Genomic DNA, 17,750 nt, shown 5'->3' on the forward strand with positions numbered 1-17,750 from the left:
GACTAAAAACTTACCAAACACCCAGCCATGCTAAGCCCCAGCCCTAACCGCGACCACAGCTACAGCACAGCAGACTTGCATGTTTACATCGACAGCGGGATCCCTCGAAGGTCTGCCTCTCAACAATCACAGGAAAACCTCACGCAAAAGCACGGGGGGGGGGGACACACACTCTCACAAGCCTAGTCTCCTAACTAGCCTGACCTCCTCCATCTTTTCACTTTCACTCACCCTCGGATTTGCCTTGTCAACTCTGTTAAATACTGAAGAGAATGATCATTTTACAGTCTTGAATCTTTAGCAAGAAATCCCTCTGAGGCATTTCTACAGCCAGTCACTTTAAAAAGCCACGGCTCGGGCAGGCTACTTGCTCTTCCTGCCTGCCTGCATGGATATCTGCTCTAACCGGACGAGCCACTGAGGAATACTCAAGGGAAGGAAGTGACATTGACAGGTGCTCCCTCCTTCCTTCCTTACTCATGTAAACATTGATCAAATCAAAAAAATCTAAATGTATTTATGTAGCACTTTACAACAACCAGCAGGTATCCAAAGTGCTTAACCAAATGAGTAAAATCACAACATACAACAGAAAGAGTAAACATAGAAAACAGTAAAATCAGAAAAGGTTACAAAGAAACAAAAGAATGAAATTGTCACACCACTGCTACGTATTAAAAGCAAGACTGAACAGATATGTGAGTTTGGACCTAAAAGGAGCTACATCTGTAACAGTACGTATATCAGGGGGTAACTTGTTCCAGAGTCTCGGGGCAGCAACTGCAAAAGCCTGATCCCCCCCCACCGTTTATACCTGGACCTTGGGATTTCTAAAACCAACTGATTTGAGGACCGCAATGACTGGTTGTGTTCCCGCACAGTTAAAATTTCAGACAAACACTCTGGGGCAAGACCATTACCCCCATCCTTGCAGCAGGACATCAGAGTGATATTTGAAATTAATTAAATGCGTTTGCTGCTATTTATTATCAAACTGTAGCTCAACTAAGCTCTTGCTAACAAAGTAAAGCAAATAAAGTCCACTCCGACCACAGTTCTGCTTTAAACAAAAGTCTTTCCATCATCCCACACGCGGCGAAATGTCAACTTTCTACTTTGGGCTCTGTGCTGCAGAGGTAAGTTGTATGATTACAGTGACAACAGGGTGTGTGACACAATTGCACAGGACACAAATGTCCACATACTGTACATTGGGCAGTGTATTTCTTCTTAGTACAATATGTGAGTCACCAGACAATTCAGAGTTTACTATGTCACTGTACATAAATGGTTCATAAAAGCTTTATTGTTCCGTAATATAAGAGATGGGAGATGAATCAACCCGGTATGAACAGAAGCAACACACTACCTGTTCTTTGACTGAGGCCAGGATGTTGTTGGCGGTGTTGTCGGCATCCATGTTGCGGCGAGTTGAACTGTCGCGGATGGTCAGCAGAAGCCCTCCTCCGTCACTGGGCTCTGCTCAGGAGCTGGCATTCCTCCTGTGCACGCACGCACCACACACACACACACACACACACACACACACCACACACACACACACACACACACACACACACACACACACACACACACACACACACACACACACACACACACACACACACACACACACACACACACACACACACACACACACACACACACACACACACACACACACACACACACACACACACACACAGGTGCTCTTTTGAAAACAACACAATCTTGTGTGACTGTGTGAATGCAAGTACAAACACACTCCACTCATAAATACACACTTGAGTTAACCACTCCCTGATACACACAAGCGAGTGATGCTGAGTAGTGACTATCAATGGTCACACACCACCACCAGCAATACACACCCACACACACCATATGGCGCAAAGAGAAAAAGATTGTCAATGTTTCACGTCTGTGACAGTGCAAATCAATGCCATATGGCCATGAGACAACACACTAGTTACATGATGATCTGTGTATGTAATACAGTCACGTGAAAAATACAACACATTTTGACAAAAAAAAGGTATTTTTATTAAATAACATTTGAAAAACCTGTATAAACTTGACACCAAAGAAAAATATTAACTAAATAAATTATTAACAACTTAGTAAAATAAAAAAATAGCCAAAGCTATAACACTTCTGTTTTCTTTCTAACAAAATACTGTTGAAAAACAAACAGAACTAAACTCCATTGTGGAGACGATTCGAGCATGTTGAAAATTCTTTATCAATCAAGTTCTGTTATATTTATAAAGTCAATAAAACGGCTACTGTTTCACAGTACTGTGCGACAGGGTTCGAAATTAACACTCGCCAGTGGCGCACACACCAGACACAAGCCACTACCTTCTGAGCGATTTTTGGCAGCCAGCCTTCCAAAATAAAGCACAGGAAACGGAGTCTCAGTTCACCCGTCCGAGAGGCTCTGACACATTTTCCGCACTCCGTGTACGTGGTGTGTATGTCCGAGCCTGTCTCCACCGCTTCCACCTGCAGGTTGTCAGCTGTGTGTCTGCCAGGTATACTCTCGGACAGCCGATTTAACTTGCCGGTCCTCATCAATATAATTTCATCATGTGTCACGTAGCTATCCACAAGGAGAAAAAAGGAGCTTAAAATGCAACTTGCGATGTCATCTTGTAATCTGGACAGGAAGGACAACTCTGGGAGTTGGAAGGGGTGTGCCGCTATTCTGCCTTCTCAGCGCGACAAAAGTTTGTGGATCTGAGTGTCGCGCTTTCAGTTTCATATTGTATATCGTTACAGCCAGAATAATTGCAGTACTCAATACTATTAAATCGCAATACTTTTAGAATCGCATATCGTCCCAGCCTGTTATGCATGTTTTTGTATAAGATGCAGTGGATAGGTTTAAAAAGATGAGCAAGGCCGGGCCTTTGGGAAAAAAAATAGAAACAAAAAACAAGTCTGCAGCCCGACGGAAGACATAAGGTGTTCCTGTCTCCTTCGCTCTCTCTGGCCTCTTGTCCGGGATTAAAATGAGAAAGGAGAACGAATAGTTATGGTCTCATTATATCTGTTGACAGGAACAGTGTCAAGGGAACACTGCTCAAGGTGTATCCATATTTACTAGAAGGAGCCTGTTGAGCCAGACAGGGCAGCTAAAGGCTGCAATGGCTGCCTCATACCTCAGAGTTGCAGCAGTAGACAAAAGCAAGAGGTCTAATAACACAGGAGGTATGTGATTTTAGGGAAACAGGGATTTTACTAGGGCTGTAATCTCCCAGTCGACTAGTCGATTTATTGGCCGATACGTTCTGGCTCAACCAAAATTCTGATTGGTCGATTTTTTGCCGTGTTATTTCATCAGGTGGAAGCATAGATCGTTATGGTCTATGGGTGGAAAGCACTAATTGCTAATGGGGGTGTTTTCAGAGCTCCCCTGTTGCACAGGTAACAGTCTGTCTTTAGAACACCCCCCTTGTTTTCTGTTTTGTTGGATTAGCCCGACCCACTGGGGACAGATTGAAGAAAGAACTAGAAAGCCTTGGTTTAGTGGTTTGCTGAATATTTATTTAATTGTGAGTGTTTAATTTCCAGTCAGTCCTCCTCTACCATGTCGAAGACATCAGCAGTGTGGCAGCATTTTACAAAAATAGATAACGGGAAAAAGTCAAATGCAAAGTTTGCAAGCAACAGTTTGCATATTGCAGCTCGACAAACATGGCATATCACCTAAAAACGGTAAGCTAACTTGTCTGCGTTAAGTTGCCTTGTCTGTTTTGAGTAGGCTAGCTATATGAACATATCAGAATTGGCATATTTCATTGTCTAATAATCGTTTTATAACTACCGGCGCACCCACCCGCAACTACGGTAGCGTTCCCCAGACACACCCCCAGACCCCGCTGGATGTTAAGCCTCTACCATCCATACGCAAAAATAACATCACGGAAGGAATTGTCGACTTTATTGCTCAGGCTATGAGGCCCATTGATGTTGTGGAGGGCTGAGGTTTTAAGAACTCGTTAATATACAGCGCCAGCACGAGTAAGAGTAAAAGCTTTAAACTAATAGTCTATTTGTGTCTCCGTGTCCAGCCGCTATGTGCGAGGACACAGAGCACTGATGCAGCGCTGTCAGAGCCGACAGACGAGTGTCATTTTAGTGCAAAAATAATTAGGTCAAAAATTGTTTAATATACTGCAAATAGCCTATAAGGACAAGTACTGCGGGACAGTACAGTTATTTAATCTTGCATTTTTTTCCCGCCCCACCGCATCCCCCCCAGTCGATTTTTAGTCAAAAATTTCACGACTTCAGTCGACCAAGATTTTCTTTGGTTGATTACAGCCCTAGATTTTACTATCACTTTTACTTGTCTTAGAGATCCTCTGCCACTGTAATATCCAAGATACAAACATAAGGACAAATTCCACCCCTTGGTTTCTACACATATATCTTGGCTCACATGCTGTACTTTACTAAACCACACAGAAGGCAGTCACGATGAGACAGTCTTTATATGACGCTTATGTGTAGAAGAATATTAGCTGAAACTACCATGAAATAACCATATGGTAATTTATATAGCTCTGCTGCAAAGAACTGCACTCTCCCTCCTTTATTATTATTATATTGTAATCTTAGTCCATAATGGCAGCCTCAGGGTGACTGGAAGAATTAGGCCTAATATACAGTAGCTTTACTGATTGAGTCAATTTTGTGCAACATCAATTCAAAGGGTTAAAAGGCAATTTGCTGTCATGTAAAAGCATATGAATGCCACACACACACACACACACACACACACACACACACACACACACACACCACACACACACACCACACACACACACACACACACACACACACACACACACACACACACACACACACACACACACACACACACACACACACACACACACACACACACACACACACACACACACACACACACACACACACACACACACACACACTTACTTTGTGCTGGGTTGTTTACAGTGAGAACATAAAAGGTTTTGGCCAGGGCTAGCCAGTGATGAGGCATTGGCTGGAAGGGGGGGTCCTTTAGTACGTGGGAGGTCCCCAGACATTAAGGCGAAATGTGACCCTGAGGTATTCTGGGAGTCTGTCACCAAGGCAGCGTGAGCATTTCAAAGTGTCTGAGCTGAACCGGGGCATATGCCAGCCCTGGTGTTAAATGACAGTAGGGTTTTACTAGTCCTAAGTATGTTAGTCCACACAGGATATTCCACGTGTTCCCCTGTCAGTCTCCCAAATTCCTTTCCTGCTCATTCATAGTGTTGCAACACACGCCCTGGCTCCCTCCCACGCACAGCCTTTGAATCAAGGACATGGCTTTTGATTCCCAGAAAAAACGCAGCGACAGGAAACGCAGAAAAGCTGTTTGAATTTGACAGAACTCCTCCTCTCTGACTTCTGCACAAACACACAGAACAACACAGACAGGACTGACTGAGTGCACATTTTAAGCTTACAGAAGTTGCCAACCTGGTCGACATGGACAAAAATCCTTTCTGCTTTCTCTTTCAGTATCTTTTCAAAGAAAAGGAACCACAAAGAGTGGTGTGCAGCTATGAAAACTGGTCACGGTAATTTTCATGTAAATCACCATAGATTAAGTATAATATAGGCACGCATAACCTTTTTGTAACCCCTTCACTTATCCAAAATCTGTGAATATAATCTGACCTAATGAATATTTCTCAGCTGTCTGGACTTAACTGTAGGAAAGTGTCCATTACGCAGACTGTAGGAAATAGAACAACAAAAAAGTACACAAAAAAAGTAAAGAGACTCCCTTTGAAGGCACCGTTAAGCAAATGTATCTGAGCCTACCTCTGAAATTCACCATTATATCTGGTCCAGAATGATTTCACTCTGCTTAGCTTGGAGTTATCAGCAGCTCTGGGATGGGAGTGAAGACAACAATGCTGCTGCGCCACACGAGTGACTGGTTCTTCAACATTTCTCTTTGTGTTTCCCTCCAAATGCTGGGGGGGAAAATAACCTTGGGGAACTGCTAAGCGGTTACAAACATTGGTATGTAAAGCCATTAGACAGTTTGAAGAGCAAGCACAAGACTGAGAACAAGGTTCAAAGCCAAATCTGTGCAGCTTTTAAGGCTGCCATTAGATTAATGCCTAAGGACAGTATTGTGTAGTTCCCACAAAATAAAGAGAACCTCATTCTGGTCTAAACAATGAGGCGAACCATTGTCTAATTAAAAAATTATTAGGCAGAAAAAAACTCTTCATGACAACAGCATAGCTAGCTAATGACAAAACACAGCGGATTATTTTTAAACAATACATCTTTCAGTGACAGATTTATCCAACTATTCGACATGCAATAATAAGCATCTCTTTAACAAGACAGTCGTTCTAGTCAATGCTAAATCCCCCCTTTAAAGTATCGTAATCCTCAATGCATCCATGTCTGCCAAGAAAAGTCTTAGCCTGACTTGTCAGATCATGTGATCTGATCTACTGAACTCAGACTCCAGCCACTCCTCAGAGCTTCTTACACAAGCCCTCTTTCCGGGATTCTCCGTCTTCCAGATTTAATGTAGTTTACGGGTCAATGAAGGAAATGGAAATGGGAGATATAGTGCAACATGTTGCAAAATCTGACCAATACTGTTAGTGTCAAATCTTAATTTAAAAAAAGCACGTTTCTGAAGGGTTGCTTAAGATAAATCTACTGTCGCAGATTCAAAAAATACCACCTTCTTGCATCAATTTCATCAACAGACAAGAATTGATCAGTTCTCTGATCCTGTGCTTTGTGTCACCTTCCCCAAGGAGTACTGCAGCAGCAAATATAACACTGGCCGTCACACAAGCTTTGTTTACACGCACACAGGAAACCAGGTTACTGTGAGAAATCAGGTTAAAGCACGAAACCAGAGAACATGTTTACATGCACCATAGTAACATGATAATTGTAACTCCTCAGTGAGTAAGCGCATTTCTCCAAGGGCATATTTTGAGCCAAGACGGCATATTTAAGTGTATCAGTGATTTATCATTCTGAACCTTGAAGAACTGTCTTCTTTTCTGGTCAGAGCCTTTGGATTGATGGTGTGATGAGAGGTTGGGCATATGAATTTTACAAATATCCTGCACTCAAACGGATAAAACCAACTTATTTATTTCAATTTTTGTTTAAGGACGCACCAATATAACCTTTTCATGCCTACACTGTTGTTACATTGATACTACCTGTCTGTCAGTCAGCAGTGAGGGAGATTTGTCTTCAGGAGGCTGAGTGACACAAGGTCACAGACGTTCAACACAGACAAATGGAGATGAGCGGAGACATTATTATAAACTAGCCTAAATTTCAATTGCAGGGAGTCTCGGAAAAGCACCAGTTCCTATGCGGATTGCTCTGACTGGCTGAGCTAAAAAGGGCCTAGGAAATCTACAGCTCAAACTGAGCTGAGAGCTGCTTAAGAAATATACAGCAGGCTTTGCACTTATATACTGTACCTCTTTCTGGTGACAAAAGAAGTGATAACAATTAATTACCATCTTCTTAAAACTCGTTTTTAGTTCAAGATACAGAAGCAAACATGGCAATCCATAAAGTGAAATCACAACAATACCTACTCATAAGAGCTACATTGTGTACATTGAGTTAGTATTTGTTGTACCGTGTATCAAGAATCCCATTAAAGTTCTGCCTCCAGCATAAGCACTTGAAATAACCATGAAGTGGTCAAACGAAGTGCATGCTTCATAGTATATCTAGGATGAACTGAGAAGGGCAACCATGATGCACAAAGGGCTGATATTGTGCGGGTTTTCATCCCAACACCAAATTTGACTAATTCACTGTATTCAACTGATTAACACAACTTCAACCTGTGCAACAGGAGCTGGAACATTCTGGTGCATGTTTTAATGAAAACCCACATGCTCAGGACTCTATGGGACATGGTTGCCCCATGGCACTTATCTAGAATTACCTAGCAGCGTTATGTAGCATGTGAAAGCGTTGTGGGGATACATACAGTCCCATTACTAATCTTTCAGCAGCTACAACATGCAACGTCCCCAAAGACCCACAATGCTTAATTGCTTCCTCCACAAAGACTTTCTAAAAACTAAAATTTGTGGTCCAGTATGAATTATCAAAAATCACTAAAATTATCAGTAACATTTTCCAGCGACAATTATAATTATAAACTATAATAAAAAATAAGACCAAACAAATTCTCTGCTCTCAACAGCTGAAAATACTCTGCTCATATCGACACACCCAACAGAAAAGAAATGTCTCCTATTTAGAGCAGAAAAAGTCTCAGACACACAAATCACTTTATCAATCATTGCCTTGAATAAGCTGCACAGAGTAAGCTGCACACAATGATGTAGCCTCCTTTAAATAAATAGACACATACCTGTCCTTCTGCTGATATAGGGTTAAACGCGGTGAGAAGTACGAGGCTATATGGAGTGCCAAGCAATACTCTGGCAGCATCTCCTCCACTTTCTTTCCAAAGCGGACATGCAAACACATCATACAGAAGCTGCACCCATGCCTACCTCCCACCTTGACCTCACCCCGACAAATGTTGCAATAACCGGAGGCCTATCTGAGCATGTGTATCCACAGGGCAAGGCTTGCCTCTGAGTAAAGGCAGGAAACAGTCATTTTACAATCTATTCAACACGCAAATGCGCAAAGACTAACATGACAAGCTGCATGCACACTCCCTGAGCTGCACTTTATCTTGCGAGATATGTTTACTCAACAAGGCCATGGGGAAGATGGCTGCAGACCAAACAATCCATGTTTGCAATGTGCAGCAGTAAAAACACAAGGCTAACTTTCTGGGAACAACTTCCTAAAGTGATCATTCACCCTGTGCATCATTTCCTTATAACAATACCGCAACTAACGGGGAGCAGAGTGGCTCGACTAAAGTCCCATCAGCTGTTTTCAACATGTCACCACCAGTAATATGTTGTGACAGAAGAGGACATAAATTATTTTGATTGCATGTAAATCCCTTAAATAGAATCTGAGTTTGTGCTAGACAGACGTGCTTCATTCTGTCGCACATTGTTAGACACATTCGTTTAACACCCTAATGCCTTTCTGCATACAATTACAATGCAATCACAACAGCAACAATGCTTCCCAAGAAGGAATTACAGCACATTGCTCTGTACATCTCTAGAGAAGTCAATGCTATAAGCTCATTCCTTGGACAGCGGATGTGGCACAAGAAAAATGTAACAGAAGATTTAATGCACTAAGCTAATTGACAAAGTTGAAGAAAATAATTTAATCATGGGGAACGTTTATTACTCAACCTCATTTAACAGTTGAGCTAAAAATGTGTTTAATCAATGCTGCGGTTTTAGCAACCCTATGCACTCCATTTGCTGTGTCAAACATTTTCCCACTGCGGAGCATATCAGATGGTCATCAAATGATCGTGTTAAGACTTTAGGTATGACTGAAATACCAAGATCATCCAAACCGGAAAAGGGAAATTAGCAATACACATGTTCTGCTATTGGTAGTGCCCTGGCTCTCACAATGTAAGGTGTCTAACGGAGTTGACTCAGCACATTCTATTTAGACTGATTACAGCGTGGTCAATCACAAAGCTAAGAACTGGATGAATTTTGCTCAGTTGACTGCTTCTTCATAAAAAGGGCAATAATGGACCAAAGGGTAAAAACCAACATGGGGGATGATACTGACATTCCGCCAAGGCTTGTTTCTTCTTTTTATTTATTTAAAAAAAAAAAAAAAAAAAAAAAAAAAATCACATTTATCTTTAAAGGCAAGTCATCAAGAACAGGTTGTTATTTACAATGGCGGCCTTACATGTGGCATTGCCACTTAGGGAAAAGGAAGGAGGGCGAGATAATAAATACATTAGAAATACATACAGTCCTTAAACCTGAGGCTCATCTGGGAATTCAGATTTAAAGGTTCAAAGGAAAGCAACATGACTAGCTGTTTGTAAATTCGACATCCAACATTTGGGTACAGTATATTGATATATCATAACAAAGTAAACAGTGACAGAAAGGAGAACATCTGTCAATACTCTCCCCCGTAAGGTGTGTTGTGAAGATTTACTGCAAGAACAAATTAACAAAAACAAAAACAGAATATTGAGATTGAGAGAATAATTTCCACTCTACAATGACACTGACTTGTGAACTTTGGTGAACTTGTAAAAAACAAAAAAGAAAGTAACTCGGTGCCTGTGAAGTATTATAATGGATAAACCGAGGCCTGACCATGTACCTGCCAGCTGAATGCTTCTTCCACATGTTCTGGGGCTTATATGCAGTTTCAAGGCATGTAAAGCATCAATCACTCAATCAATTGCATAGCATCTTTAGAGTGCTTTAGAGTTTAAAGTGCTTCACAGATGACTGACAAGCAGATAAGACAAAAAGAGTAGACCCTAAAACCGTAAAAAGACCCATTTAGAAAGCAATGCACGTGAAACAATAAAAATGACGAAACAGCAATAAAAATAGATTTAGGAGCTATAATAAGAATGATTGTAGTAAAACAGGGTGAAATAAAAACTAGATTAAAAAAGTACATAAAAAGAAAAACAAGAATTAAAAGATGACAATAAAAAAGATTCAAAAGTCAACTAACTAACATCAACTTAACATTAACCATCACCTGAAAATGAGGCCAAAATAAAGAAAATTGTAAATTAATAATGGAAGAATAGATTTATTCTGTGCACCGATTGTTTTTCAATTACCCTGTGGTGGGTAGTTATACAGTATGTGAGATGTTTCAGAGATGGCAGGTAACGGGCAATTAAAAAAACTGCTGCAACTTTTATGGGTACTGAAAACTATTATTTCCAGTGCACAATCAAAAGCTAACATGCTACTGTACCTGTTATTAAAGTTGATGCCAACCATAGCCGATAACACAACTAACATTGACCTAAGACTTAGGTTGAACATTTCAGCATTCAAATTGAATTGAAAGGGGAAAAGAACAATATCTTCCAGATCAAACATAACGGGATAAAACAACTGAGATAAACCCCACAAGAGCTAAAATAATAACTGGAATAAGTGAAATGTGTAAAAAAAAAATCAATTCCTGTACCTAACCATCAGGACACGGACATGCATCGAACCATGATGCAGAACAACGGAAGGAATGTAATTACCAAAGTAAATGTCAGGTAAGCCAACCAGCACCAGCTGGCCTTTTAAAACAAAGACCTTGTTCAGGTGAGTATGCATTGTATTGGACAACCAAACTTTGAAAACTGATTTGCTTAGTTTGTCAAAAGAAATAATCCTGGGGGTCTTACACAGAGTTGACAAAAAGGTGAATATCTTTTACTGCAATGTCACTGTGTACAGAAGGGGAATGTAGGGGTTTCTGTCAGATGGCAACATATGGATAATCTATCAAACGGGAATTAATTGAAAAAATAAATCACACCCCACAAGTTGGTAAAATAAAATTACCTTTGGATGTACTCTGTAATGATTCATGGAGGATGTGTATTGTGCAGTTGTGCAGGGGTACACTTTTTTTTCTTCAAAAGATAGTCTAGAATTTATATCCTTGGGATGCAACAGACTAGAAGCGTGGTCTCCATCACGTTCATCATATCACACAGAGATACTCCTGCAAATCTTTTCATGTATTCAGTGTATGACAAAACAATATGCTATTTCTTATCCCAGAAGCCACAACATATGTGCACCTATTTTACTATGTGTGAGTGATGTTTTTTCAGCGTTTCTGGGTTCATTTAGGCTGCAGCAGGAAATCTTAACTGATGTGTGAGCACCTGGGAGTAAACGTCCATCCTACAATAGGTGGGCTTTTACTGGTGCGGAGTTACTGGTGCATACATAGAACACACTTTAGATGTCAGCAAAACAGTTCTTCCTGACAAGAACCTGCACCACCTAATAATGTTGTAGTTTCTGTTCCTGTTTCAATTACCCACCACACACTATGGCTCTATGAATCTGCATTTATATTTTTCCACTACGAGTACTTACTTTCTCAATTATTTATATTATGGTTGCACTTCAATATCATTTATATTATGGTTACTTACTTTTGCTATGTTAATTAATTACATATTATTCAATTCAAATTTCACTTACTTACATTGCAATATTTTTTGTACTATGGCCACCTCACTTTACTTTACAATACCTTTTATTTAATGCCACTTTACATTCATTCAGTACTTGTTGCACATTGTTTGTTGTTTTGCTTTTTACTGTGTAAACTGCTGCTGTATTACAGGAATTTCCGCATTGTGGGATGAATAAAGTATAATCTAATCCAAGAATAAACCCTTTAACATGTTGGATGGATTTGTAAACTGGTAGAATTAAAGTCATAGTTTCACTACACTTTAGATAGTGCTGGTTATTCTGGGAAATTTCTTTGCTTCTTGGGGTAAATCTGCTAAACTAAGCTTTTTTTCTAGAAAGTGAAGAAAACTTAAAGAGCAGCGTCTGTTTCGTTGGAGTTGTATCAATCTGAGCATTATTGCCTTAAGGCTACAGGTTTTTCAGCTTTGATTTTAACATTATATCGTTACTTTGATAGCGAAGGAGATACAGTACAAGCTTTGATATCACACAGCCCTGCCCACACCTGCCTCCCAACTCCACAACCAAATGCAAAGCTTAGGATCTATAAATGCTATTTTAAATGTCATGTGCTTTAACTGTAAAGTATTTGTTCATTTCCAATGTCAACAACTCCCTTTCTTAGGAGTTAATATAACTTTGTAGCAGACTTTTAAATGCCTTGACATTTAAGAAGTAAATCTTCTGCTTCCTAGCGGAGTTTTGTGAAAGCAGGTGAGTCAGACTAGTCCTGCAGATTGTTATAGTTTCTAGTTGTAGTCTGGGAACAGGCGTAAACCTCATGGTCACTAGAATATAACCTGACATTGGAGAGATGCCTTTATCTTCAGACTAAATGCAGCCACCAAGTGCACTCACATACCTGTCTGGGATGACACCTAATCCCACAAACAAGTTATTTGAGTTTTTCAAAAGTCTAAACCAAAAAGCACACATGCAGGCTACGTTAATGTTCGTGGCTTATGCGCTGAAACAATAATCAATTAAGGAATTAGTCAATTGACAGAAAATCACAATGAAAATGAATTGATTCATACCGGGATTTGTTTTTGTACTTTTGTATCTGTTTATTATGATAAAAAGTGACTGATAGATATTATTATTAATGTTTGTTTATTTACTGGCACTTGGCCTCCTGTCATTTTGCAAAAGTGGAACCCGGGGCAAACCAAGTTTAGGATCCCTTCTGTACATACTACGATAGTGTTTTCAGGGGTGCTCATTTATTATGTCCTGCACTCCACTGTGATGGTCTCCTGTACCACTCCTACTTTACCATCAGTAAAGAGAGCTTTCAGCTTTGGTGGTAATGTGAGTAGCAGTTTGAAATATCCATATATGTACTACGTGCCCTGTTGAGCTAATTCTGTAGCCACATAGATAGATAGATGTTTATTGAGCCCAAGAAAAATGGGAAATTCCGGTGTTATAGATATATATTTATAGATAGATAACTAGATGGGATTGCTTGAGCAATGAGACTAGCAGGAAGACTCTAGTAGTAAGACTGCATGTGGAGCAACAATAGTGGAAAAGCTCAGTCCCTTTGCTGCTACTGTGCACAGAGCAGACACTGGCGAGAAGCAGTCTTTCAGACTCAGCATGTCGGGCCTATGGAGGGCTATTTTACTGGACAAAATCTATTGTGCACCTAATCTCTAAAAGCCCTGACATGCTTTGTGTTCTGTATTATCTTTAGCTGTCCGGGATCCAACCAGAGCATTAAATCTGGGGCTCTTTCAGGAATCTATCTACATATCTAGTTAGATCAACAATCAGCCAGCAGCCGCACATGTCAAGGCTTATCCACACTAGCCATTGCCAGGCAACTGTCTCTGTAACTTTGGCAAAGTGCAATATATAATTTAGTAATTTATAATATCCTCCATTTTGCACATTCAATTTGCACACTGTATTCATGCACTTTTAAAGGGCATACTTTTTGTTTACGGTTAACTCTTATATTATATTAGTACTTGTATTTTTTTTAAATTGAATTGTATTTTGATGTTGATATTCCATTAATTCACTGCACTATTCTTAGTTCAGAATTGTTTCACAAGTGTACTGCTGCTGTGGTATGGGAAATTCCCTAAATAAAGTATTTCTCTCTCTTTCTATCTATCCATCTATCTATCTAGTTTGATTTTTACATATGATAATCACACCTAATTTGAAAGTGTACTTTGCTGCAAATTTGTCGATTATAAATAAACTTGGAATCCATTAATACAATGTTGAATCTTCACAATATATTATAGTACAACCCGACCAATATATCGGCGGATTAATATTAGGCATTTCCAGAACTATTGGTATCGGAATTTATAATGGCCAATAAAAAAATAAAATAATGTATGTCTACATGTACTATATAATATATATATATTTAAAATATTCATTCATTAGAAGTATTTATAATGACAAATTCTTATTCTGATTATAATGAATATTTAAACAAAATAAAAACGGATGGTCAACCATGTTATCATGTTATAAGTATGTATATATCTATATATATCGGAATATCGGATTTTAAAATAAATATTTGTATCGAGACCTTAAAAATCCTTTATCAGTCAAGCTCTATATTATAGATATTGAAAACATGTTTTATAGTAATATTTTATAGTAATAATTGGCATGCTCGCTGTTTTAAGTCTCCTGATTGATAGAACAAAGACAGATTTTTGGAATGGAAATTCCCTACTCCACTGCATGTGGTTTGTTCTCAAGGGAGGCAGTAGAGAAACTCTTTTTAGACCACACCATGCAAATGTGGGATGGAAAGAAGTTACAGTATGTGGGGTGGGATTTGATGAAAACTTGCTACTACTAACTATTATTATCGTCCCACTTTGGAACCACACAATAGTAGAGGAGAGCCGCCCACACACACAAAACAAACCTACTAAAACACAAATCCACTTTTGAACAAATTGGAATAAATATGGAAACTCTCAAATGATCCAGTAAACAATCTCTAGTGTAACATAAACATGAACATTAGAATAACTTTTTGATTGTAGCAAGTAAAACAAATGTGTAGGCTAACAGAATTAGGGAGTGAAATAAGTACAAGAAGGAGAGGCCTGCTAAACTGTTGTCAGTTCCAAGTAAAGATAACTCACCATGAAGACCGGTTCAAACAATCACACCAACACACAAAAAGCCTTTTGCAACGGTTGTGTTTTTGTCTACTGGGACACAAGATGGTTTTTTTTGTGCAAAAAAATGTTTTCTTACATCTACTAGTACCACAAAACCAATACAGAAAGTTTCCCTGACATACATCACTATCTTGTACAGCAAGAGCGATAAACAACCTGGAGTATGACAAATGAAACGGACAACAGGTCGGCTGAATGTCTGACCTGCCAAACCTCTCTCCTGGCTTGTGCCAAACGCAGTGACGCTGCTTAGAGTACACGCAGAAACTACTAAAAAACATGAGAATCGGACTCTTCAAACCCAACGCCCCGCTGTTATTTCAATTCCACAGTAAACCACGCTCAATGGCTGTCAGCTGTGTAGCAGTGTGTGTCTTGTGTAGTAATGTGAATCACGAGGGGAGCAACCTGGCAATTCCTCTGCGCTGTGCTGTGCGTGCTTGTGTCCATCATGTGTCTAAAATTGAGTGAGTGTGAGAGAAAGTTCACATATGATCTAATGTGCACTTCCAACTTGCACTATGGCAGTAAAAAAAGCAGGCAGATAACCTTTCCACACCTGCATGGCAACAGGGGAGAATGGATACACTGCTCCCAGCATATTTCATGTGAAAGGCCTAATAGGGGTTGGGGTACAAGACTTGACCTTTCTTGAACAGCCATAATAACAAAATTAATAACTGCTACTTCAATACTTGGGAGTTTATTTTAGGTTTAGCCAGACAAACATGATACAAAGGCAAATGATCTATCCCCCTTGCAATAACATTTCTGACACTGATATTATAGTGCCCAGACAAGTACCCTACTGTGTTAATAGGCTATGAGTTGAAGCCTGAGCAAAGGATTTTAGGTTGTATGTGAGGCATGTGTAGCATACTATTGTGCATTTAATATCAGACCTACTTTTTAAGCCAAAGTAGGACATGGAAGGTTTATATACATGTGCCTCTTCTAAGGGTATAAATCACGAGGGAGTTAGACTACCTAGCTAATTCACCAGGCTAAAAAAAATGCTGCACTTAAATGCATTGGTAATTTGACTGTGTCTTTATTGAGCTTCCGGGGCAATAGTCCATCTCGTCCTAAAGGTAGGGTATTCTTGCACAATGCAAGACATTCAGACCGTAGTACTGTCTCGGTACACGTTAAAAGAAACGCCCCTGCTTAAAATGCAGATTAGGGTAAATATGGCGTAGTTTGAATGTAGCGAGTGAACGTAAAGGTAAGCTTATCTTGTGGGAGAAGAGAGTCGGAATCTCCGCCCCTCACCGACCTCGCATTCCAGAGATTCCCACACTCTAAGCTCACCTGCCTTTTCCTTCAGCACTTAGCTAACAACCCGCTTTCAAGGGCAATATAACAGAAAAGTGAGCCTTTTTTGTACCGGGAAAACTAAAGCTGAGGGCAGCGAGGTCCATCAAAGGTGTGCACTGTCGGCGATGACTCGGTCACAAGATCAAGATTAACGCAGTATTAGAGTCTCTCCCGCTGTGAAGAAGCCTAAAGAAGTTTTTTTTCCCCTGTGGCACATACAACTAAACACTTTCTTTAGACAGTTAATTCAAGACTTTTCGAGTTCAAGTAACGTTAGCGGTCCATAACCTCCTGCCTTGCGCACAGATGATTGAATGTTTTTCCTACGTTTTCCCCCAATTATTCTGCAGTTAGTAAAAGAGCATTAAAAGCCATACCTTGGGAGAACTGTTGTTCCACTGCCGGAACGGATCTACATTGGAACATGTAACTTGATCGGTAAACTCCTGTAGTTTAGTCCCATGCATGTGGAAGAGTGAAACGCGCCTCCATAGTCTGTAAGAAGAAGACGATCGACCCTTCCGCTGCTCCCTAGTTCCACCAGCAATGCAAGGCAGGCAATGCGAGCGTGCATGACGTCAGTGGGAACATGGGAAAGCTTTGCGCACTCCTGATTGGTCGCAATGGGAGCAGGGGGCGTTCCATAGGAGGTTTCGTAGTGTGGAATTAACCAATGACAGTAAAGATGATAGTTTCCTTGGTTACACTTTTTGTCAATCTATACACTGTACAGAGGGATAGCACAAGGTAAACTAGGGTTCAGTGGGTTAAATGTTCGTTTTACTCTCATAGCAGAGACTTGATACTAGTCGTGTGTGTTGGACTTAGTTATTTTACGAGGCTCTGTAAAACTTCCCAGTGTTTCTGTTCACAATGTTTGTCATATTCCCATTTGTCTGACTTCGACTTCACCGTAAACCTTAGCGTTCGCTTAACAGACAAGATAATGAAACAACTGATCCTCCGTGGCACCTCTCCAGCTCTACCTTTTTGTAGTTAATATAAGTGAGTGTAAAGGTTTGTGCGCCCCAGTATTTTTGTTGAACTATAGTAGAGCTGCAACTAACTATTATTGTAGATCATTTCTTCTTAATTGAGAAACTGAAAATTACTATCATAA

The 17,750-nt window shown here is 40.0% G+C and overlaps 1 protein-coding gene across 10 annotated transcripts in view; it reads right to left on the reverse strand.

The window, feature by feature from the left end:
- pkp4 (plakophilin 4) overlaps nucleotides 1-17,203 on the reverse strand; it is a 79,952-nt gene extending 62,749 nt beyond the window's left edge. For 3 of the 10 annotated variants that reach the window (XM_032529826.1, XM_032529833.1, XM_032529825.1), the window contains exon 1: nucleotides 17,008-17,192. In XM_032529826.1, coding sequence (XP_032385717.1) covers nucleotides 17,008-17,097 — 90 coding nt within the window. In that variant the 5' untranslated portion in view covers nucleotides 17,098-17,192. The other 7 variants (XM_032529828.1, XM_032529827.1, XM_032529829.1 and 4 more) reach the window with 6 other exon arrangements.
- Between the last annotated feature and the right edge of the window lie 547 nt (nucleotides 17,204-17,750).

The sequence above is a fragment of the Etheostoma spectabile genome, chromosome 11, assembly GCF_008692095.1.
Source record: "Etheostoma spectabile isolate EspeVRDwgs_2016 chromosome 11, UIUC_Espe_1.0, whole genome shotgun sequence".
In the NCBI taxonomy this organism is placed as follows: Eukaryota; Metazoa; Chordata; class Actinopteri; order Perciformes; family Percidae; genus Etheostoma; species Etheostoma spectabile.